The sequence below is a fragment of the Danio aesculapii genome, chromosome 8 (assembly GCF_903798145.1).
Source record: "Danio aesculapii chromosome 8, fDanAes4.1, whole genome shotgun sequence".
Classification (NCBI taxonomy): Eukaryota; Metazoa; Chordata; class Actinopteri; order Cypriniformes; family Danionidae; genus Danio; species Danio aesculapii.
Genome location: NC_079442.1, coordinates 2,554,922 through 2,580,243, shown reverse-complemented (window position 1 = coordinate 2,580,243; position 25,322 = coordinate 2,554,922). Strand labels below are relative to the sequence as shown.

The 25,322-nt window shown below is 37.5% G+C and overlaps 1 protein-coding gene across 1 annotated transcript; it reads right to left on the bottom strand.

Moving 5' to 3' along the window:
* Window positions 1-1,076: 1,076 nt before the first annotated feature.
* On the bottom strand, window positions 1,077-24,593 carry cep78 (centrosomal protein 78). The gene is made up of 16 exons (XM_056464607.1): window positions 24,476-24,593; window positions 22,148-22,408; window positions 20,555-20,724; window positions 18,662-18,734; window positions 18,397-18,500; window positions 13,180-13,354; window positions 12,416-12,529; window positions 9,660-9,724; window positions 9,465-9,558; window positions 9,277-9,379; window positions 9,117-9,159; window positions 6,795-6,932; window positions 4,667-4,744; window positions 4,429-4,583; window positions 3,542-3,674; window positions 1,077-3,151 (listed from the first exon to the last, which is right to left on the bottom strand). Exons 2-16 carry the CDS (start codon window positions 22,398-22,400, stop codon window positions 2,831-2,833), a joined length of 2,019 nt encoding a protein of 672 aa, XP_056320582.1. The 5' UTR covers window positions 22,401-22,408; window positions 24,476-24,593; the 3' UTR covers window positions 1,077-2,830.
* Between the last annotated feature and the right edge of the window lie 729 nt (window positions 24,594-25,322).

Genomic DNA, 25,322 nt, shown 5'->3' with positions numbered 1-25,322 from the left:
AAAACTGTATTTTATCCAGAATCCAAAATGTATTCTTAAGAAATAAACGTATTTTATTAATACTTTATAGTTACAAGTTATGCACGGTGGCTTAGTGGTTAGCACTGTCGCCTCACAGCAATAAGGTCGCTGGTTCGAGTCCCGGTTTGGCATCTCCAAACACATACGCTATAGGTGAACTGAATAAACAAAATTGGCTGTTGTGAATGAGTGTGTATGGGTGTTTCCCAATACTGGGTTGTGGCTGAAAGGGCAGTCGCTGTGTAAAACATATGCTGGATGAGTTGGTGGTTCATTCCACTGTGGCAACCCCTAATGAATAAGGGAAAATGAATTATACTAATCGTATTATATTTGTAATCATAAAATTTCTATTGCTATATTTTCTATATTCATTATTATTCGTCATAACTCTTATTAATATTATTATCACATTATTATGTATTTTTGATCACAATCACATTACTCGATTATCCGATTTTACACCTTTCTAATTATCTTTTTCTTTTTTGAGTGCACATTTCAGACTTTTTTAATCCATTACTTTGGCATTCATAATTATGTTGTTTATTTTCTTTCAGATTTTTGCTAGATGTGTTTTCCAAGACCTTTATTGATCAGAATAAACATCTGCTGACGATATCATTACCTCATAGGATGTTTTCAGGAAGATCTCTTTTCTACTTTTCATCACATTGTCTTTTATTTTGTATAAATCATATTGTTCAGATTATCAGACTGATCAAATTCATATGTGATTTTTAAAAATAGATACAAAGTGTTACATCATATCCATTACTGCTAATATTATTGATTGGTCATTTTAAAAAGACTAAAAAGGATGAAAGAATTTTTTAAAAGGCACTCTAAAAGTTTAACTAATAATAAATAATTATTAACCGTATTTTGAAGTGTCGACAAAATCAATATTGCACCTGTTCAATAATGAATTAATGAATCCCAGCATATGTCTACTCTATTATTAAAAGCATCACAGGGTATGTACAAAACTGATTTATTTCCAAATAAAAAAAACTGCACAATTTTCACAATTATTAATCAAGTCAATTAAAATTTACAAAGCTAAAATTCACGTACGATAATCTAATAACCTTAAAATGATAGTTCACTCAAAATGAATGAAAATTCTGTCATAATGTACTCACTCGTTCTTAACAGGTTTGAGTTCAGTTTTCTGCTGAACACAAAGGAAGATATTCTGAAGAATGTTAGAAGAAAATAAACAGCTACTGACTTTCACTCTTTGTGTTCAACAGAATAAAGAAACTGGTAATGGTTTGGAACCGCTTGAGGGAGAGTAAATGCTGAGTGATTTTTCATTTTTGGGTGAACTATGGCTTTAAAAAGTCAAAGAACAGCAAAAGCACTATAAATAAAATCAGATAACATTAACATCTGTAAATAAACAACATCCTGAACCTGGAATGTCAACAAAGAAACACCTAACAGGATTTTAACAGGTAATAAACCCTGGATAGATCAAGATGACAGCAGCTATTTAGATGAGCAACTCTTCACTTAAAGCAGGAGTGTTCAAACTCGGTTCTGGAGGGCCGGTGTCCTGCAAAGTTTAGTTCCAACCCTAATCAAACACACCTGGCACAGCTAATTAAGCTCTTACTAGTGTTTCCCAACCCTGTTCCTGGAGGCACACCAACAGTTCATGTTTTGGATGTCTCCCTCATCTGACCCATTAACTTCAGGTTGTGGAGTCTCTTCCAATGTTCTGATGAGTTGATTCAGGTGTGTTTGATTAGGGAGAGGTTGAAAATGTGTACTGTTGGTGTGCCTTCAGGAACAGGGTTGGGAAACTGTTCTAGAAACATTCTTGCAGGTGTGTTGAGGCAAGTTGGAGCTAAAATCTGCAGGACATGGCCCTCCAGCACCGAGTTTGGACACACGACTCCACTTTTTTGTAAAAAGGCTCATTTTACAGCTCTCCATGAGTTAACAGCTGGGTTTTACCATTTTTAAATCCATTCAGCCAATCTCCGGGTCTGGTGGGAGCACTTTTAGCTTAGCTTAGCATAGTCAATTAAATCGGATTAGACCATTAGCATCTCGCTCAAAAAAACCAAAGAGTTTGGGGCTATATTCAAGCACTGTGTAATGTCCTTGCACCTGCTGCAGCCATGGTATGGCAGTAAAGTTACTTGATTATTACTCTTTTTTTTTTTTTTTGAAATGCTAATGGTCTAATCTGATTCAATGATTTATGCTAAGCTAAGCTAAACCAGAGATCAGCTAAATGGATTAAATAATGTAAAAACTAGACTGTTTAACTTTGGGGAGTTGTGAAATGAGCATATTTACATAATAAAGTGGAGTGTTTCTTTAAATAGATAGTTCACCCGAAAAATTTTCATTTCCTCAGCATTCACTCACACTCAAGTGGTGGTTAACGTTCATGAACGTCTTTCTTTTATTGAACACAAAACAAGATAATTTAAAAAATGTTGGAAAAGGGCAGCTATTGACATGCATAGTAAGAATGAAAAATACTATGACTATGAATACAATTTTTTCCCAGCATTCTTCACTTGTATTGGTATGGCCTTTAACATCTGGTTAAGGGACCACCAATGAAAACTAATGGTCTTTGGGCTAATTTGGGTACATTTACATTTATAGGGAACCCTGATTAATGTACACTGTCCCTTATTGTGAAATAAATAAACAAATAATTGTGTTCAACAGAAGAAAGGCACCCAATCAGGTTTAGAACAAGTAAATGATGAGTAAACGATGACAGAATTAAAATTTTTACGTGAACTGCCCCTTTAATTAACATCTCTGAAGCTGATCTACCTCAAAACCCGATCAATCCAGCAGTGTTTCTCTGGCTTCCAGACGCGCTCGGTCTGTCTGAACCCGAGCGAGACACGCTGGAGGCTCTGGAGTACACAGATCTAGAGGACGGAGAGCCTCTGGACTGGAGACTGACGCTGCTGACGGATCCTCCAGAGCCAGATCCAGCCCTCAGATCCAGCGCCTGTAAAGCTGGAGAGGATCTACTCGAGATTACTGGATGGAGAAGCTCCTGCTGATGGGGACGAGACTGAGGAAGATCTTCAGTGTCATCAGGAGGTTCTGGATGAGTCCCTGATTCGGGATGAGGGACGTCAGCAGTCTGTGTGGTGATTAGAGGAACACAACATTTTAAGTAGTATATTTTTATTTTATTATGTCCCTTTATACAAGATCTCAAATAAGTCTCTGATGTCCCTAGAGTGTGTATGTGGTGTTTCAGCTTGAAATATCATACAAATAATGTTTTATAACTTCCCCTTTCAGGCTTTGTGCCGTTTTGGTGACTGTTGCTTTAAATTCAAATGAGATTGTGCTCTTTTTAAAAGTGGGCGGAGTTACAAATGCCTGTGTGTCAGCATAGTGGCAGATTCAAAAACAAGACTAACATCCTATGCTAATAAATAAATAAATAAAATCACAGGAGGGCGAATAATTTTGACTTGTATATGAAATAAATAAATAATTTTAACTGTGTCTTCTGTGGACTCACAGCTGAACTAGTCCTCCTGTCCTCATGTCTCGGTGGGCCGGTGTGTGTCCTCTCCGTTGAGGAAAGCTGAGGACGACCAACAACACCAAAGTCTGACTGCTCAATTCCAGCCATAGACGCAAACTGACCCAATCTAACAGACAACAACACATTCACAATCACTACCTTTACTGGTGAAGAGAAAAGGCACAAAACATTACATCACCAAAATACAATACAGCGCCCTCCCCTAAAGGGAAGGTTCACCTAAAAATGAACATTTACTCACTATGTACTCTCCCTCAAGTGCTTTATAAACTTTTATTCTGCTGAACACAAAAGAAGATATTTTGAAGTATGATGAAAACCTGTAACCTGTAAGTGAGACTTCCATAGCAGGACAAACAAATACCATGGAAGTCAATGGTTACAGGTTTTCACCATTCTTCAAAATATCTTCTTTTGTGTTCAACAAAAGACAAAACTCACAAAGGTTTTGGAAACAACTGAGGAAAAGTAAATAGATGACACGTACAGTACGATCAATTCATTTTTACCATTAGAGGCTGGCTATATTCACGCACAGATAGACAGATAGATGGATGGATAGATAGATAGATAGATAGATAGATAGATAGATAGATAGATAGATAGATAGATAGATAGATAGATAGATAGATAGATAGATAGATAGATGTGTAGAAAGACAGACAGACAGAGAGACGGACGGACGGACAGACAGACAGATAGATAGACGGACGGACGGACGGACAGATAGACAGATAGACAGATAGATAGATAGATAGATAGATAGATAGATAGATAGATAGATAGATAGATAGATAGATAGATAGATAGATAGATAGATAGATCTATAATCTGTTATATATTTTAGAGAACAGACAGACCCGGCGTCTTTCAGCAGGTCTAGAAAAGCGTGGAATTTGTGGAAGGAGGATTCGATGCTTTCCAGCACTCGTTCATCTTCCAGCACAGAGGAGCTGATGTGGGCTTCAGACAGAGACTGATTCATGTTGCGCAGACGCTCGTTCTCCAGCTCCAGCTATAGGAACACACATATTTACATACACATTTACATACACACAGACAAGCTTTAATTTCTGAAGTGTGCGGGGATTGCTGTACCTCCACCAGGCGAGAGTTGGCCTTCAGTCTGGTGTTTCTCTCCTCTGCCAGCCTCAGACGACACTCTTCCAGCTCCACCTGTGGGTGAGAAGAGGAACTGCACTGCTTTATCCTTCACACAGACAGACAGCGGCAACAACATGTTTAATTGCATACATACATAAGGGACAATAACAGTCAATAAATGAAGCAAGTATCATAGATATAAATAAAACAAAAAGAAAGCAGTCAGTGGTAGGGAGTGACAACAATGCTAGACAGTATGACAGTAATAATGACAGTAAAAAGAAAGAAAGCACAACAGTAATAATAAATCACAAGTACTACACCAGGTACTTTACACCAGGTATTTGTGGGGTGTTTTTAGTTTTATCTTCACATACACAATCTAGGGACATCACAGACTTATTTTACATCTTGTAAAAAAGGTCCCCTTTACGAAATATTTGTGCCTCACACATGATTTCTGAAGCATCATGTGGCACTGAATACTTGAACAATGATGCTGAAAATACAGCTATACATGGCAGAAATCAGGGGTGTGAACCCATACTGGTCTCACGGTTCAGTTCGGTTACGATTATCATGCCATCGATTCAGTTCAATTCGATATCTCGGTGCATCACGGTGCATTGACAATGCTTTCCATACATAATTAGATTATTTCTTCACAACACAAGAAAAAAAATAGTAGTCAAATCTAGAAATATTTGAATATTTATATATTATTTGTAATAAAATTTTGTCCTTTAAAGGGCACCTATGGTAAAAAATCTACTTTTCAAGCTGTTTGGACAGCCATATGTGCATGTATGGTGTATAGACTATTTAACAACATAAAAACGGTGGACTAATTGGAGTTGTTTTCAAACCGACCGCAACTTTACGTAGGAGAGCGGTCCCCCCGCCCACCAATATTGATTGACAGGCGCGTCATCATATCCTCAGTTTGTTGATTCACGTCCGCCATTTTCAGCGTGAGTCGAAGCGATATCACTAAAGGAACACGCTAGCTCTATTTTTAGATGCAAGGCTCATTGGGCTCAACACAAGAGCAATATTCTCCACATTATCGCTCTAATCGGAATTATTGGTTGTATCTTTAGGTAGGTTTGCAAACATGTGTACTTCTCATTGAGTCTACCTTATACTTCAGCCATTTGCATTTCTCGTGATCCCAGAAGCTCCCTGTGATCTTAACTAGCATGCGTTTTAGAATTCTAAACATCGGTTTCTATCAGGGTACACTCAAGTCGACGGCTGGGCGCCGCGGACCGCTGCAGAAACCTATGTTTAGAATTCAAACATGCGTGGCGCGACGATTCGGGACACTTCATGTCTCTGCCGCGCCACAGAGAGTGTCTGGTGTGCCGTGTCGCGGCTTCGAGCGGCGCATCCGGTGCCTCAGTCAAAGTTAATTCAGTGTGCGTGGTTATTAGTTTCTGTGTACAAGCTCAGCACTTGAAACTAGCACACAGTTGGCTGTAAAACTGTACAAAGACACAAATGATTGAAGTCACGCAGTATATCTTTTGTTATTAACTACATAATGAGAAATAAGCCTTTAGTGGGGTCGAAAATCTACTTATTTTGCTCAACTGCCTTTGAAGGGACTTCGCAATTTCTCCTCAACTTTTTTCTTTATCAACTCAGTTGTGGAATTGCTCAGACACATCAAAACTGACAAGGGGTGCTCCTGCCAAATCTACACTCGTTTTCCCTCATTTATCCTTCCGCTGGCCTGCAGATACCCATACTAGTGGATGCTGCTCTCTCATTGGCTCTAGGTAATTGCTCATGTTACGTTTCACATGGCATGATTGAAATGACTGACAGCTCCAGATATTTAGCATGTCAAATATCTCACAGGTGTCAGCGACTCATCTGTGATTATCTCAGATCGCAACTTTGATAGTTCGCACTGTGTGACTGTCACTCACGTATACGAGCACCGGTTTGCCTGTGATTTCAGGCATTTGTCAGCGATTTCTCTAAACCTGTTGTCAAAATCAGGGCTAAAATCATGCTGTCTGAACTCGTAAAGTAAAACTGTGTTCTGATTTATCTTAACAAGCCACCTCATTTACTACAAACAGTACAGCTACTGGACAGGCCTTTACTCTGGTACCTTAAGTCGGTTGTTCTCAGTCTGTAGTCGCCTGAATTGGTAGCTTGTGATTTTCTCCAGAGGACTCTGTACATCTTTAGCTTCCACGTCTTCAGACTCTGACTCCGTCTCTATAGTCACCTGCACGGAGGTGGCATTCTAAGAAAGAAAACAGCGTCAAATCCTCAAACTTCTCAAGACTTCTTTTTTTTCTAAACAATTGACTAACATTGACAATAAAAAAACTGCAGAGCTAATTTTGTAAAAAGATTGGCAAAAAAAAGTGTCTGAATGAATAAATGTATCATTTACATAAAGCAATGCAGCAGTAAAAGTAGAGCTGTCAAGAAAAATGGTCAGAGAAATCGTTTTTGCATCGTTTCTGAAAATTTTTAAATGCAACACTATTCTCTTTGAATCGATTTTGAGCTTAGTTTAACAGCGGGTGGCGCTCTAGGCTAGTTTTTAACAGCAAATGGCACTCTATGCTAGTTTTTTAAGTGGATGGAGCTCTAGGCTAGTTTTTAACAGTGGATGGCGCTCTTGGCTATTTTTTATCAGCGGATGGCGCTCTAGGCTAGTTTTTAACAGTGGATGGCGCTCTAGGCTAGTTTTTAACAGCGGATGGTGCTCTAGGCTAGTTTTTATCAGCGGATGGCGCTCTAGGCTAGTTTTTATCAGCGGATGGCGCTCTAGGCTAGTTTTTAAACAGCGGATGGCGCTCTAGGCTAGTTTTTAAACAGCGGATGGCGCTCTAGGCTAGTTTTTAAACAGCGGATGGCGCTCTAGGCTAGTTTTTAAACAGCGGATGGCGCTCTAGGCTAGTTTTTAAACAGCGGATGGCGCTCTAGGCTAGTTTTTAAACAGCGGATGGCACTCTAGGCTAGTTTTTAACAGCGGATGGCGCTCTAGGCTAGTTTTTAAACAGCGGATGGTGCTCTAGGCTAGTTTTTAAACAGCGGATGGCGCTCTAGGCTAGTTTTTAACAGCGGATGGCGCTCTAGGCTAGTTTTTAAACAGCGCATGGCGCTCTAGGCTAGTTTTTAACAGTGGATGGCGCTCTAGGCTAGTTTTTAATCAGCGGATGGCGCTCTAGGCTAGTTTTTATCAGCGGATGGCGCTCTAGGCTAGTTTTTAATCAGCGGATGACGCTCTAAGCTAGTTTTTAACCGCAGATGGTGCTCTAGGCTAGTTTTTAATAGCAGATGGCGCTCTAGGCTAGGTTTTTAACAGCGGATGGCGCTCTAGGCTAGGTTTTTAACTGCAGATGGTGCTCTAGGCTAGTTTTAACAGCGGATGGTGCTCTAGGCTAGTTTTTAAACAGCGAATAGTGCTCTATGCTAGTTTTTTTAACAGCGGATGCCACTCTAGGATAGTTTTTAACAGCGGATGGCGATGTTGGTTAGTTTTTAACAGCAGATGGCGCTCTAAGCTAGTTTTTAACAGCGGATGGCGATGTAGGTTCGTTTTTAACAGCAGATGGCACTCTAGGCTAGTTTTTAACAATGGATGGCGCTCTAGGCTAGTTTTTAACAGCAGATGGCGCTCTAAGCTAGTTTTTAACAGCGGATGGCGCTCTAAGCTAGTTTTTAACAGCAGATGGTGCTCTAGACTAGTTTTTAACAGCGGATGGTGCTCTAGGCTAGTTTTTTAACAGCGGATGGCGCTCTAGGCTAGTTTTTAACAGCGAATAGTGCTCTATGCTAGTTTTTTTAACAGCGGATGGCACTCTAGGATAGTTTTTAACAGCGGATGGCGATGTTGGTTAGTTTTTAACAGCAGATGGCGCTCTAAGCTAGTTTTTAACAGCGGATGGCGATGTAGGTTAGTTTTTAACAGCAGATGGCACTTTAGGCTAGTTTTTAACAATGGATGGCGCTCTAGGCTAGTTTTTAACAGCAGATGGCGCTCTAAGCTAGTTTTTAACAGCGGATGGCGATGTAGGTTAGTTTTTAACAGCAGATGGCACTCTAGGCTAGTTTTAACAGCGGATTACGCTCTAAGCTAGTTTTTAACAGTGGATGGTGGTCTAGGCTAGTTTTAAACAGCAGATGGCGTCCTAGGCTAGATTTAAATTAGTGTTCGGAGAGTAATGTAAGTTGGCTTTATGTCACAAGATTAATGTAAACACAGCTCACTTTGAGCACTCTTGTAATAAACTTTTCCTAAACTTTTTAATGATTATTTGAGGTTGGTATTAGTCAGGAGTTGAACACAAACAAAGTACGGCTGTTTGTAAAGTGTGCAGCATCATCTGCTGTTAAAAACTAAACTCAGAATCTGTTAAAGAGAGATTAGTGAGAAAGAAAAATTCGTCACCGCTCTAAGTAAAACAGCTCTTACCTGAAAACTCTGGTCTGTTCTTCCATCAGCCCGCGATGCACCTCTTTGTAGATGAACAAAAACACATTCTTAATCACTCGATGTAAAGTCATATGGAAAGAGTTTATTCTTCATGTACTCAGTGAAGTATTTCTGCAGTGAAGTATATCTCCATGTTCACCTTTGTAAGTCGGCACGTGCAGCAGTACGCCATGGGATATATCCTGTTGACCCGGGCCGAGGAGGCCTAAATACTGAGATTACAGAAGACGATCGGCGAGATCCTGAGGAGAACAACAAGAAAAACACTCCAGCAAATCAACCCAAACATCTCACAGCAAAAACAAACATCCAAAACACTGCAAATACCAATTCGATATGTAGCTTTTCCTGCGTTCTTCCTCCGAAACTGCCGTGACTGATCAGGAGTGTCTTTAGGAGACGGAGGTTTAAGCCAAAGATACTAAAACACAACACAGTTACACTGAGTTATATTCACTACATTCAGTAGACAACATTAAAGGACTTTTTTTAAATACCTATAACATGCAAACGTTTTCAGACCTGTGAGTCAAGGCTTTTGGTGTTCATGAGGACTTTTTTAAGCACAGCTTTTACCATGTTGTTATCTGAAAAATAAGAAAAGAGTATAACAAGGCATATGTTATACTAATTAAGTATAATACAAATAGTGTCAATGTGATTTGTAGTTCTAACTTGATGTCCAGATTATACATGGTATTAATTAAAGAGTAGGTCACATGGTATTTTAAAGTGAGTGCTAGAGTCTCCTACAATAGGTACAAATGCATTTAAGGTAAAAAACATTGTCTTTTTCTCAGAATATGCATTTAATATTAGAATAATTTTGCAATGTTTTAAATACGGCTCATAATCAATTCACCTCAATTTTTTTTTTAAAGAAATCATTACGTTTGTTCAGCAAGAATGCATTAACATTGATTATTAAAGTCACAATAAATATATTTATTATGTTACAGAATATTTCCATTTCAAATAAATGATGCTGATGTTAAATTAATAAATAAAGTTCTTGAAATAAATGTTGAAATATAGTTTCCATAAAAATAAAATGAAAAAACACTTCCAACATTGATAATGATGATAATAAAAAACATTGCAAAAAAAATCCACATATTAGCATCGTTTCTGATGGATCATGCAAGCAATCATCCTGAAAATTAACCTCTTAAGGCCCAAGGTGTTTTTTTACATGCATTTTTTATTTCTATTTGCTATTTGGGCTCATTGGAACCTAATTAGAATAAAAACCTAAGTATTATCTTTTGATACGATGTACTTTTAGAGAAAAATTATGTCCATATATGTGGATTCATGGTCCGAATTTACATAAAACACTTTTTCCTGACAGTTTTTGAATGCATATATAACATATATATATATATATATTTTATTTTATTTTTTTTTAAATGTTTTGACTATCAGAGAGTAAAAACGACATTTTTTCCCCATTTTGGACAGTTAAAAATAACAAAATAATCTGTAATAAAATATAAAACATTCAAAGCATTTTAAATAGCCACTTAAGAGCTGAAATGTGCTGTCCATGTATGTGGCCACTCAAGCCCTAGGAGGTTAAAGTTCACAGGACATTAACATTAATCAATCACAGGATAAACTAAGTTTAAAATAAATATCAAAATATATCATTAAATGGTCTTCTAAAATGCATTAATTTATTATTATTTAAATTATATTTGTATTGATCTAACATTATGCAGAATATTTTAATATTCAGTTATTTTAAAGAAGGCGACACGGTGGCTTAGTGCAGTGGTTCTCAAACTTTTAAACCCGCGACCCCCATTGTAAGATCGTCAAGAACTCGCGACCCCCCACTACCAAAGCATATACAAACAATAAAAATAGCTTTTTTTTTAAGCTGTTCACAATATTTTAACTATATTTACTATAGATTACAGGGCTCGAAATTAACATTTTTGCTTGGTAACACTGGTGCTTCTAACTTTAAAAATGTAGGCGCACCAGCCAAAATTTAGTGGCTTCCACCAATTATCGCACTGTTACTACACGTTTTATAAACACATTTAATGCATTTGAAAATCAACACTAATCAAAACTAACAAGCAAAAAAATAAATATGCATGCGTGAGGAAAATATGTCTTAATGAAATCCCGTTATCACAAGAAAAGACATTTTTATAACATAATTGAGTGACCAAAAGATACACGGACGGATATCCCAAAAGATATCCCACAGACTTTACAGTGAATGCTAGTTATTTTCATAGCAGACTTGAAGCCAATGGAGGTCTTTTATCCACTCTTCAATAAGTATAGCTGGTGGATTAACATTCAGCACATGATCAGTAATCAGATGTGCCAATATTTGTAGCTTTAGGTGTTTCTAAGACAAAATCTGTCAGTGTTGTTTTCATTCTCTCGTCTTCAGCGCTTTACATTTTCGCGGTTGTAGCTCCTGTCATCTGAAGACAGGAGGCGTTGACTGAGTGATTGACAGCTGATTTTAACCAATCATTCGTGTTCAGTTCTTAGAGCAGTGGGCCAATAAGAGGAGCGCGAAGGCGGGGCAAGCCTTGAAGGCTTTGTTTACTGCGGCAAGTTGACATGACAACAGTTTTAAACTGTTCCTGAGCGCTGCGTTCCAAGTACAAAGATGCATTCTGCCCGAATGTGTCCTAAATACTTTATGAATTAGTAATATCTTTTTAAAAATCTGAAAATATTAGCTTTCACTTGTAATACTGAAAAATATTTATTATAATCACTGAAAATTACACAATTTTTAAATAACTCGCGACCCCTTGAAATTATTCTGCGACCCCCGCAGGGGTCGCGACCCCCAGTTTGGGAACCACTGGCTTAGTGGTTAGCACTTTGGCCTCACAGCACGAAGGTCGCTGGTTTGAGTCCTGGCTGGGTTAGTTGGCGTTTCTGTGTGGAGTTTGCATGTTTTCACCGTGTTGATGTGGGTTTCCTCCGGTTTCCCCCACAGTCCAAACACATGCGCTATAGGGGAATTGATGAACTAAATTGGCCATAGTGTATGAGTATGTGTGATGCAAATGTGAGAGTGTATGGGTGTTTCCCAGTGATGGATTGCATCTGAAAGGGCATCCGCTGCGTAAAACATATGCTGGATAAGTTAGCGGTTCATTCCGTTGTGGTGACACCTGATAACTAAAAGACTAAGCCGAAGGAAAACGAATGAATGTGTTATAATTTGAATAAAATAGTGATCTTTAAAAAAAAAAAAAAAAAAAGAGTAAGTAACCATAGGAACATGTATTAATTACCTATAAGCGGGTTTCTCCTGATGTCAAGCACGCATAGAGTTGAATTGGACTGAAGCATCTGCTCTAGAACTTGAGCTCCGTCATTAGAGATCCCACAGCGCTGCAGGTCCACCGCTACAGGAACATAACAATGACAGCTGAAGTCAGAATTATTAGCCCTCCTGAATTATTTTAGATTTATTCCTGCAATTTCTGTTTAACAGAAAGACAAAAAAAGTCAATTTAATTCAAGTTAATTTTATTTTTAACACATTTCTAAGCATTTCTAAGTCGTTTTAATAACTCATTTCTAATAACTGATTTCTTTTCTCTTTGCCATGATGACAGTAAATAATATTAGACTAGATATTCTTCAAGATACTAGTATTCAGCTTAAAGTGACATTTAAAGGCTTAACTAGGGTAATTAGGGTAAAGTTAGGGTAATTAGGCAAGTCATTGTATAACAGTGGTTTGTTCTGGAGACAATCCAAAACTAATATTGCTTAAGGGGGCTAATAATATTGACCTTAAAATGGCTTTTAAAAAATTAATACCTGCTTTTATTCTAGCCGAAATAAACCAAATAAGACTTTCTCCAGAAGAAAAAATATTATAGGAAATACTGTGAGAAATTCCTGAATCTGTTCAACATCATTTTGGGAAATACTTGAAAAAGAGAGAAAAAAAAATTCACAGGAAGGCGAATAATTCTGACTTCAACTGTATGTGTGTGTATTTGAGCTACCGAAATATATCTGTGAGTGTTTGAGTGGGTTCTCCCACCTTTGACCCACAGGTCCTCTGCGAGTTCCCGAGCAAGAGCCGAAACCCCTCTGTCTCCAATGAGAATGTTGTCATTAAGAGTGATTCTGCGCAGTCCGTTCATGGCTTCAAACTCCGCCCTCCTGTAGCGCAGAGTCTCCACCCACGCCGTACTGTGACGCCGCATCGCCTGGTGCTGAACAACACATTAGCAACACGAGGGAACCCATTACGCAGAATCACTTTTATAAGGGGTTTAAACACATTTCTACGTCAACACTCTGTCAATATAACCAGCTTCTGATATATTTTAGTTTTTATAATCAGACTTGATAGAAACACTCTGCAGAAACACTTTGATTGACATTCTCCCTTTGTTTGTGTAATCAGAGGGGGAAAACCCCGCCCATTAGTTACAATCTCTCCCTCATTAGCATAGGAAGTTAGTCTTGTTTTTAAATCTGCCACTATGCTGACACAGGCATTTGTAGCTCCGCCCTCTTTTGAAAAGAGCACAATCTCATTTAAATTTAAAGCGACAGTCACCAAAACGCCACGATTAGGAATAAAGCCTAAAAGGGGCTTTTACAAAAAGTTATAAAACATTATCAGTGAGATATTTTGAGCTGAAACTTCACATAAACACTCATTAGACATCAGAAACTTATTTTACATCTTGTAAAAAGGGGCCTAAAAGGTCCCCTTTAAAGGGATATTCATTCATTCAGTTTCTTTTCGGCTTAGTCCCTTTATTAATCAGGGGTCGCCACAGCGGAATGAACCGCCAACTTATCCAGCACGTTTTTACGCAGCGGATTCCTTTCCAACCACAACCCATCTCTGGGAATCATCCACACTCATACACTACGGACAATTTAGCCTACCCAATTCACCTGTACTGCATGTCTTCGGACTTGTGGGGGAAACTGGTGCACCTGGAGGAATCCCACAGGGAGAACATGCAAACTCCACACAGAAATGCTAACTGAGGCTCAAACCATCGACCTTCTTGCTGTGAGGCGACAGCACCACCTACTGCGCCACTGCGTCGCCCCTTTAAAGGGATAGTTTACCCAAAAATTTACCAAAAAGATACTCATTATTTATTCACCCTCAAGTGGTTACAAACCTAAATGAGTATTTTTAATGTTGAACACAAAAGAAGATATTTTGAAGAAAGATGAAAACCATTGACTTACATAGTATGAAAAAAGAAATACAGCGGAAGTCAGCTTTTATATATGTAAATATATAATTATACTAATATAATATATAATTATAACTAGATATTAAAGTTTGAGGACAAACTTTATGGTGGCTTGAAAAGCCGAGTCTAAAAGTTTGAAGTCGTTTTAAAGTGTAAATAACTGAAGCAGTTTTTATGAAGTTTGAAACAGTCGGCATAGATAAGTACATATATGTTAGCATGTTTCTAGGTTGTTGCTAGGCAGTTGCTAAAGTATTCTGAGTGGTTGCTAGGCAGTTGCTAACATCAATTAGCATGATTCTAGCATTAATTAGCATGTTACTAGCATTTTTCTAGCATGAATTAGCATGTTACTAGCATGAATTAGCAAGTAACTAGCATGATTCTAACATAAATTAGCATGCAACTAGCATGATTCTACCATGAATTAGCATGATTCTAGCATGAATTAGCATTTATCTAGCATGAATTAGCATGATTATAGCATGAATTAGCATGTAACTAGCATGATTATAGCATGGATTAGCATGTTGTTAGCATGATTCTAGCATGAATTAGCATGTTTCTAGCATAGTTCTAGCATGATTTAGCATGTTACTAGCACGAATTAGCATGTTATTAGCAGAAAGAAACTCAAACAGGTTTCAAACAAGTAAAGGATAAGTAAATGATGACAGCGTGTTCAGTTTTGGGTGAACTGTCCCTTTAAATCACTATAAAGTCAACACTGACGAGACTTATTGTTAATATGAAATGTTGTATTGTTTTCCATACAATGTGTTCTCTTTGATGTGTTCTATTCTCTAATTGGTGTTTGCTGGCATGAGGGCGGGCTCAATGTCACTCACATGAGATCCACCAATAACAAGCCACAACCATCCAACCAACTCCTCAAGGACAAAATCAAGCCCCGTTCACAGCTGTTTTTGCTCCATAAGCATTGCAATAGGGAAGAAAATAGCTTTTGCAACATCTCTTCAAAACGCGAGTAGGACGAATGGTAAATCATAGGTCTCAAACTCAATTCCTGGAGGGCCGCAGCTCTGCACAGTTTTGCCCCAACCCTAATCAAACACAGCTGATCCGACTAATGAAGGTGTTCATGACTCTTTTGAACACCTCGATTATTTGGATCAGCTGTGTTTGATCAGGGTTGGAGCAAAACTGTGCAGAGCTGCGGCCCTCCAGGAATTGAGTTTGAGACCTATGGTGTAAATTGTTCGTAATGTGGCATAAATCCTCAGATTAATGAAAGTGCTCATTTTTGTCAAATGTTACACTCAAAAAAAGGACGTTAGCCATTTTGTTCAAACTACTTATTCAAGATGAGCTGAAACAACATTGATTGCGCCTTTGTGTAACATATGAGAAATGTATTGGCGAAATTTGAGACTATTATACCAGTGTTTCCCAACCCTGTTCCTGAAGGCACACCAACAGTACATATTTTGGATGTCTCCCTTTTCTGACTGTTACATATTTGTGTTATTTGTGCTCTGTTTGCGTTTTCTCTCTTTCGCTCTGCTCTCCCATATATTCACAGGTTCCGTTCATTGGTCTCTTCAGCTGTCAGTCATTTCTCCCCCGGTTACGTCATTCATACGTCACATCCAATAAGCAAAGACCATCCTCCATAAAAGCGCGCGCCAGACCACTCACCAGCCCCTCTCTCTCTTTTCCCTTTCTTGTCTTGTTTTCTTGTTGCGTTGCTTCACGAAAAAACCCGTCTAACTGTGTATTTTGTTGTTGCCCGTTTCTGTGTGCACGTTATCCGTCTGTTATTCGTAGATCCCTCCATTTCTCTGTTTAAACGTTGTTTATGAGGCTTGGACGAAGCGGACAGGTAAGAAGGTCACGTGACATACATTTTGCAACACTTAGGACTACTCTTCTGTATAGTACATTAGGTTAGGGGCGAGCGCCACCCCTTGTACTTTTAGATAGATAGATAGAGTAGACAGTCACGACTCGGAAGACTCTTCGCGTGCTAATTATTTTATTTCACATAGTTAGTTAGCTAGATGCTTCTGGGAAGTTAGATTTAGTTTGGGTTTTTGTTCTTTTCGTTTCTTTAGCGCCGCCCACGTCCCTTCTGCCAGCTCTCCTGTCTTTGTATTTGTCTCAGTGTTGTAAATATTGTAAATAGTTTATTTTGCCTTACTTTATTTTCTTTATTTTGAATTTATTCGTTGTTTTTGTTCACTTTGGGAAACATAAATAAAAATCACAATTTTGGTATTATTTTGGTTGTCTTTGGCACTTATTTACTGTTGGTATAAATATATTTTAAAGAGCCCATATTATACATGAAATAGGGTCATATTTAGGTTGTAAGGGTCTCCAACAACAGTCTAATATGCATGCAAGGTCATAAAACACTTTGATGGTCTTATAATCTGCATTTATTTTTACCTAATTATCCCAACGACTCCCATATGAATCGTTCAGCGATTCATTTGTTCCCAACCCCCTCCTCAGCGCGAAGCTAATCTGCGCTGATTGGACCGATGACAGCCTGCTGCGATTGGTCGACAGTGACAGGCTTCAGCACGAGACAGAGTGAAATGCCCAGCTGGTAATCAACTATATAAAAGTAGTCACAGTGCACACGCGCTTCATAGTGTAAGGCTTTTTTCACACACACACACACACACAACCCTCCTCAGAACAACTGGGGAGATCGACGCGAGTCTCTCTCTCTCCCTCTCCCTCTCTCTCTCTCACACACACACACAACGCTCCTCAGAAGAACTAGGGAAAGCGACGCGAGTCTCTCTCTCTCTCTCTCTCTCTCTCTCTCTCTCTCTCTCACACACACACACACACACACACACAACGCTCCTCAGAAAAACTAGGGAAAGCGACGCGAGTCTCTCTCTCTCTCTCTCTCTCTCTCTCACACACACACACACACACAACGCTCCTCAGAAAAACTAGGGAAAGCGACGCGAGTCTCTCTCTCTCTCTCTCTCTCTCTCACACACACACACACACACACACACACACAACGCTCCTCAGAAGAACTAGGGAAAGTGACACGAGTCTCCCGTCTCCTAGCTTACGATCGATCGCCATAGCAACGACAAACGGCAGTGGAACGCGAGCTCACAAAAGCCTTTAACGTTAAATCCGTAAACAAAGTGGCACGCGTCGCGTTTTTAACGTGGCTTACATGTGATAAGAGAATATAAAGAGTAACCGCGTGTACTGTACCAGGTTAACAACTCATCTTTGGGTAGAGACTGTCAATATTATCCATCTGAGCACAGCGTGACTTCATTCGACCGGCGGCGTCTGTGTGTGTGTGTCTAGTGTTTTTTCTGTGTTAGTGGGCGGGGCCGCAGGTTTCAAATCTCCCTGGTTTGCGCGCGTAACTACTGGCGAGGCTTGTGTTTCGTGGCTGCATCATCGCGAAACACCTAATGACTCGTTATCAAGACGACTCGTTTGAAGCACTATGAGTCGATCTCTTTTATAGATGAATCAATAGTTTTAAAAACTGTACACTTACAGATTTAAGCCTTAGCTGGATATTTCACTTCACTTAGAGCTGTGTTACACACTACATGGAAGGGCATTTTCAAAAACCCATAATATGGGCTCTTTAATTACAAATAAATGTCAAACCCCACCATCCCCTGGACTAACATCAGGGGTTTGTAACACTGACCCATAAACTTCAGGTGTTGGAGTCTCTTCTGATGTTATGATGAGTTGATTCAGGTGTGTTTGATTAGGGAGAGGTTGAAAATGTGTACTGTTGGTGTGCCTTCAGGAACAGGAGTGGGAAACACTGCATTATACCATGTGTGGATAGGAGTTGGGGATTGTTTATTGCATTTTTTCCTCTCTCTTTTTTTGCCAATTCTTAAAGAAATGAATGTTCTGGAATTCTTTGTACTCTTGCATTCTTCATACTTGTTTATATAATTCCAATAAAGACATTTATAATATATAAATAAAATAAAAATCACAGGTTAATTACAGTCAGTTTTCAGGAATGAATATTATTAATGAAGGCTCCTTTATACCTTTATGATGTTCGCCATATGTTCTGCTCCTTGCCAGGTAATATTACAGGAAGTAAAATCCACTCCTTTAATTGTTGATGAATATTTCACACTCTGACAAATGACTGAATAACAGAACAATAAACAGAAGGGTTTTCTGCATTAATACTAATAATTCAGCATCGGTCGCTTATGTACAAAATGTACTCAATTCTCAAATATTATAAGTGACATGCACTCTAATTTCCAATGTAAAATGACATCATTTATCCATAGTTTAACTCACCTTCCAAACCTTGATCTCCGATTGGACAGTGTGCTAAAGAAAGATGCTCCAATGACACACTCTTAGCTAAACCCTAAATGAAAAATTAAATAAAATAAAACATTTAAAATAATTTACGACACAACATTTTATAAATAAATAAATAATAATTTTATAAATAAATCATAAAACATTTTTGCATGTTTTAACAATATTCAACAGTTAAATAAGATTAATAATAAATACATACATTACATACATTTGAATTAAATAAACTTACATTTAAAATGTAATAAATCATAAAAAAATAGTTAAAATAAATTCAATTAAATATAATTAAATCAAATAACTTAAAAGATAAGACACACTGAATTACATCCAATTAAACAAATACTTTTAAATTACTCACTATCTACTTCAAATTAATTTTAACGGCTCAGTCCTTTATTTATCAGGACTCGCCACAGTGGAAGGAACCACCAACTACTTTAGCATATGTTTTACGCAGCAGATGCCCTTCCAGCCACAACCCAGTACTGGAAAACACCCATACACACACACATTCATTCACACACACACACACACTCATACACTACGGCCAATTTAGTTTATTCAATTCCCCTATAGCGCATGTAATTGGACTGTGGGGGAAACTGGAGCACCAGGAGGAAACCCACCCCAACACCGGGAGAACATGCAAACTCCACACAGAAATGCCAACTGGCATAGCCGGGACTCAAACCAGTGACCTTCTTGCTGTGAGGCGACAGTGCTAACCACTGAGCCACGCCTTCTTAATTTTAATCAAATTAAATAAAATAAAAGCCAATCATTCTGCATTGAATTAAAAAAACTAATCAAGTTACGTTAAACAAATAAATAACTTACAAAAACCGAATTAAATTAAATATAAAACAATGAAATTAGACAGACAGACACAGACATGTACATCCCAAATGAGTACACCCCATTTTGAAATTGAATATTTTTATCCATTTCTGAGAGAATATAAGTCTCATATTTTACTGCATCTGAACAAAACTGTTTTATTAAACTGATATATTTATTAAAATTATATTTTAGTCACCGCACATCTTTAGAAATAGGAAGATAATACATTTAAATTCATGCACAATATTGCAAAAATGAACTCAATTTTAGATATTGTTTTGTTTTTCTTGATTTTTTTTTCTCTTTTTAAATTTTTATTTGATATTTTTTCCTACTATGGTAGTTTGGGTTACTTATTTTTGGACCACTATAGTAAGTTATTTTGTTAGATTAGCTCCAGATTTGGCTTCAGTACTGACTAATCTAATGTACAGCTGAAGTCAGAATTATTCGCCTTCCTGTGAATTTTTTTTTTTTTCTTCAAATATTTCCCAAATGATGTTGAACAGATTCAGGAATTTTTCACAGTATTTCCTATAATATTTTTTCTTCTGGAGAAAGTCTTATTTGTTTTATTTCAGCTAGAATAAAAGCAGTTTTTAATTGTTTTAAAGCCATTTTAAGGTCAATATTATTAGCCCCCTTAAGCAATATTAGTTTTGGATTGTCTCCAGAACAAACCACTGTCATACAATGACTTGCCTAATTACCCTAACTTTACCCTAATTAACCTAGTTAAGCATTTAAATGTCACTTTAAGCTGAATACTAGTGTCTTGAAGAATATCTAGTCTAATATTATGTACTGTCATCATGGCAAAGAGAAAAGAAATCAGTTATTAGAAATGAGTTATTAAAACTATTATGATTAGAAATGTGCTGAAAAAAAAAACTTCTCTCCGTTAAACAAAAATCGGGGGAAAAAACATACATGGGGGCCGATAATTCTGACCTCAACTATATGCTGAGGCACTGTATGCCATTTCCATAGACAGAAGCTGAACATTTTCCTCGAATGTTTCACCTTTGTGAGAGCCGTGAGATCTCTCTCTCTCAATGGCAGAGCGTGCAGCTGAAGGGTTTTCAGACTGCTGGACTCACACAGACACTTCTGCACAGCCTTACACAACTGAAGACTCACAGCCTTGGAGTGAATCGCAGGGGTTTTCTTCTTATTATGAGTCCTGTATGTATCTGAAAAGACAAAGACATAACTAGACTCACAACACTGAGCTTCGATGAACCAAAACAGCTTTGGCACAATGGTCGGTCACACTTTATTTTAAAGGGAACCTATGGTAAAAAATCTACTTTTCAAGCTGTTTGGACAGACATATGTGCATGTATGGTGTATAGACCATCATATTGGGGTGATATAAGCACACCCAGTGCTTTTTTTTTCAATTTAACAACATAAAAAACGGTGGATCAATTGAAGCGGTTTTCAAACCGACCACAACTTTACGTAGGAGAGCGGTCCCCCCGCCCACCAATATTGATTGACAGGCGCGTCATCATATCCTCAGTTTGTTGATTCACGTCCGCCATTTTCAGCGTGAGTCGAAGCGATATCACTAAAGGAACACGCTAGCTCTATTTTTAGATGCAAGGCTCATTGGGCTCAACACAAGATCAATATTCTCCACATTATCGCTCTAATCGGAATTATTGGTTGTATCTTTAGGTAGGTTTGCAAACATGTGTGCTTCTCATTGAGTCTACCTTATACTTCAGCCGTTTGCATTTCTCGCGATCATAGAAGCTCCCTGTGATCTTAACTAGCATGCGTTTCAGAATTCTAAACATCGGTTTCTATCAGGGTACACTCAAGTCGACGGCTGGGCGCCGCGGACCGCTGCAGAAACCTATGTTTAGAATTCAAAAATGCGTGGCGCGATGATTCAGGACACTTCATGTCTCTGCCGCGCCACAGAGAGTGTCTGGTGTGCCGTGTCGCGGCTTCGGGCGGCGCATCCGGTGCCTCAGTCAAAGTTAATTCAGTGTGCATGGTTATTAGTTTCTGTGTACAAGCTCGGCACTTGAAACTAGCACACAGTTGGCTGTAAAACTGTACAAAGACACAAATGATTTTGTACTCTCTGCTTGGTCTGTGTCCGAGTCGTACATGTACGACTGAATGCTGATCCTCTCACTCCTGCTGCTTCTCTGAGTCTTCCTGTCAGACTGTTGCAAACACAGAGCGGGTGAGCTCATGGCCCCGCCCCCTTGTTACGTTGGCGGGAAGCCGAAACTAATCTACATGTGAATCAACACACCCCTAAATCAGCGAACTGTGGACACGCCCCCAACATGACACTTTTTAACACATTATAATAAAAAAATCTGAATTGTGTTTTAAACTGAACCTAAACTGGCACACTCAGAAGATCCATAATATTAATATGAAATCATAAAAAAGAGGTCAACTATGGGCCCTTTCATGTACAATTCATGCTATTAAAAAAAAAACTTTAACTATTTGTTATTTACTCTTCCATTTGTGTACTCTTCCATTCACGGTGCTCTGAGTTCACCAACTATGATGACTTCTGCTGCTGAGAAACCCAGAAAAGTGAAAAGGGTCAATTTGGTACAGATATTGTGACTGCTGACTAACTCTGCGCTCCGGTGCTGAGGAGGTGGCAGCTCTTGATGGAAACCTGCTGGAGGTGTTTGTTGATGGCCAGAGCTGAAAGTACAGGAGTCCAGTCCGCCAGGCTGAGCTGATCCGGGTTAAACTCCAGCACTCCTCGACTCAGGCAGGCTTTCAGCGCTCGGACAGGAGCTGAACCCTGAGCCGCACACAGATGATCATAGTAGCCTTCAAAATCCTGAGCGCCTCGCCGGCGGCTCTGTGCCGGTTCCAGCATCACGCAGCCTAAATCAACACAAATAAGATATTGAACTTATTCTTCATGTACGAGCGGGAATATAAGTGTTACATACAGCTTTAAAAAAATTAATTAATAAATAAAAAATCAATGCATTAGTATGTGTCCTGTTTAATTTTCTGGTAGATTGATGTCAATTTTTTTCTGAGCCAAAATTGAATCTATTACCCACCATAAAACAGTAGCCAACATTTTGAAATGCATCATCAACTTTTATCAAAGTTGCCATAAAACTATTAAAACACACCTATTCTTGTCCTAGGACAAATCAAAACATTTTTGATTCACTTTGAATGTTGACTACTGTATTTTAACTTTGATTTATATAATTATGGTTTATAGTCTGGCATAATTAGAACAAGAATATGATGAGTAGGAATTAAAAGTCAATATTATTAAAGGATAAAGAGGCACAGTTTGGCCCCAAATTATTCATTATTGGGTTTAACCCATTTCTCAGCAAGACATTAGATTTTTTTTATAATTTTTATGTTTATTGTGAACTTTTAATTGAGTACAATCATACAGCATTTCAGGGTACATTGGTATCACAGTATTTAAGTGGTGTAAAATATTACGTACATTATTGTCAGGTGAACTTACTACACAGTAGTACTCAAATTTTGTAGGTTATAAAATGAAAAACAGCATAAAGAAAGAAGAAAAATAAAAAATTATAAGAAAAAGATCAAATAAATATAGTAATCAAAAATAAATAGAAAATAAAGCACTATTTACATCCAGGGTAAGAACACATGTCCTAATATAATTCCTTCCAGAACAATCTCAACTGACCATCTTCATTATACACGTGGGAATGTCACACATTATAATATGAGCAAGTACAACCGTATACATGTACATACATTAGCATATATTTATCTATCAGAACATCATTTTCTATTCATTTATAGCAACAAAGTCGGGTCTTCTAACTAAAATATATTCAACCCATTTCCTCAGGAATATATCCGTCTTTAAATTGACGACAAAAGTGATTTTTTCCATTGTGTAGATCTCAATAGTTGCGTCTATCCAATTACTAAGGGTTGGTTGCTCTTCTCAGCAAGACATTTGAAATAAATAAAAGCATAATCAAATGTTTTATAATAAGCACAAGTCCAAAAAAAAGTATGTTGTTTAATTTTTTACATGAACACTTAAATTTATTTGAACATTATTTCACATTGAAATTTTAATGTCACAAAAGTAATTTGAAACTTTAAAGATGACATTTTACTTGCATTTAGGATGTATATAAAATCTATTTAATTTCAGACGCCTCATCTTTAACCCACTTGCAGATAATATTCATGATTTGTTCACTTGACTAACTTCAAAATGTATGATTATTCTTAATCATTTTAATATTGCTTTGTCTTGCTTTAAATTATTTTATCATATATTTCGCTTGATTTTAGTCGATTATCATTTTAACTGTTTGTTATTCAGTATTAAACTGCAAGTTACTGCTTTAAATGAGCTGAAGAGAAGCTTCATCATTATGAATGTTTAATTGTAAACGTTTAAATAAATGACATAGAAGTTTCAATAGAAATACCAGCAGTATTTATATATTTTAGCTTAGCATATATTTTTGTCAGTACACATTCAACAGTAAAAAATTCAAATACAAGTTATTAAATTAAATATAACACTTAACACTCAAGTAAAACATTTTTAAGTTAAATTAATCGCATTTAATATGAAAAATAAACGTATTGTAAAGAACTATTGTTGTAAATAACGTGTAATAAGATTTCAATAGATATTTTGTGGATAAGAAAATCTTCAAAGTAACACATCTATTGTAAGAATGAAAGTCTGACGACCAATACATATAAATATAATATGCAAAAGTGTACAGTAACGTGTTTCTAGTTCATGTTTCTCCAGTATATTCCTCAAATCTCAGCATATTAATTATAATATGTATTCGTGACTGAAACAACAACATGAATATGATTTTGTCAAAGCCACAGCAAGCGGTTCAGAGCTGATATACTATTTTTAAATAACTTTTATTATGTTAAATGCAGTAAAAGGCTGGTTACCTGTTCGTTAGGGCTGTTGTCGTGGTTTCTACTCCAGAGACCGATAAATAATAAAATCCGCCCTCCCAGTCGAGCGCGTCAAAACCAAAACAAACCGCGGCGGTTTGAAAGCGACGCAGCGTCTCTTTCTGCGGGTGAAACTGTATCTGTGCGCATGCGCCTATCGCCACCTGCTGGCTGGAGCTACAAGGGCGTCTCTTAAAGGGCCAGTGTATATTAAAAAACAGCTATGCTTACGTTTATGTACACTTTAAATATTATTAATTATTTGGTGTTTCTCAAGTGTTTTCCATTTATTTATGATTGTGAATTGCATTATGGGATGTTGATTTCTGTTCTGTTGACTTTTGGTGTTGAAAATTCAACTCTCCAGTTTAACAAAGTGACGTTTATTGACATTTGACTAGTTTGGAATAATATAATGTATAAAAAATAATATTTAGACAAATAAGTCTGTAAAATAACAGAAAATGCACTGGCAGCTTATTACAAGGTTTGTGTAGCGTAATATACAGCACCAACCCAGACTTTATAGCACTGCAAACCATCACAAATGTTCATAAAAGTCACTTTTGGGAACTTTTCAAGGTTAAAAGTTGTTGAAAGAAAGATCAAGATCCCCTAATACAATTCAAAATCACAAATAAACGGGGGAAAATTCTAAAATATTTTTTACAATAGGGTAAAGATTAATCGCAATTAACAGCATCCAACATTTGTTGTGACATAACATATGTGTGTTATTTATTTATGTGTATGATACAAACAAATACAATTATATGATACACACACATACATAGGAACAAAACTGTACAAAACAATTTTGTTACATATATATTTAAATTTA

Bases quoted from the DNA above. Each gene is read 5' to 3' on its own strand.
- cep78 (XM_056464607.1), bottom strand. From the start codon at position 22,400: ATGCTGGAACCGGCACAGAGCCGCCGGCGAGGCGCTCAGGATTTTGAA. The intron at 18,735-20,554 runs GTGAAACATTCG...TTTTTCATTTAG, and splicing joins ATCTCACGGCTCTCACAAAG to GGTTTAGCTAAGAGTGTGTC. The intron at 9,725-12,415 runs GTAATTAATACA...CTTATTTTTCAG, and splicing joins CAGGAGAAACCCGCTTATAG to ATAACAACATGGTAAAAGCT.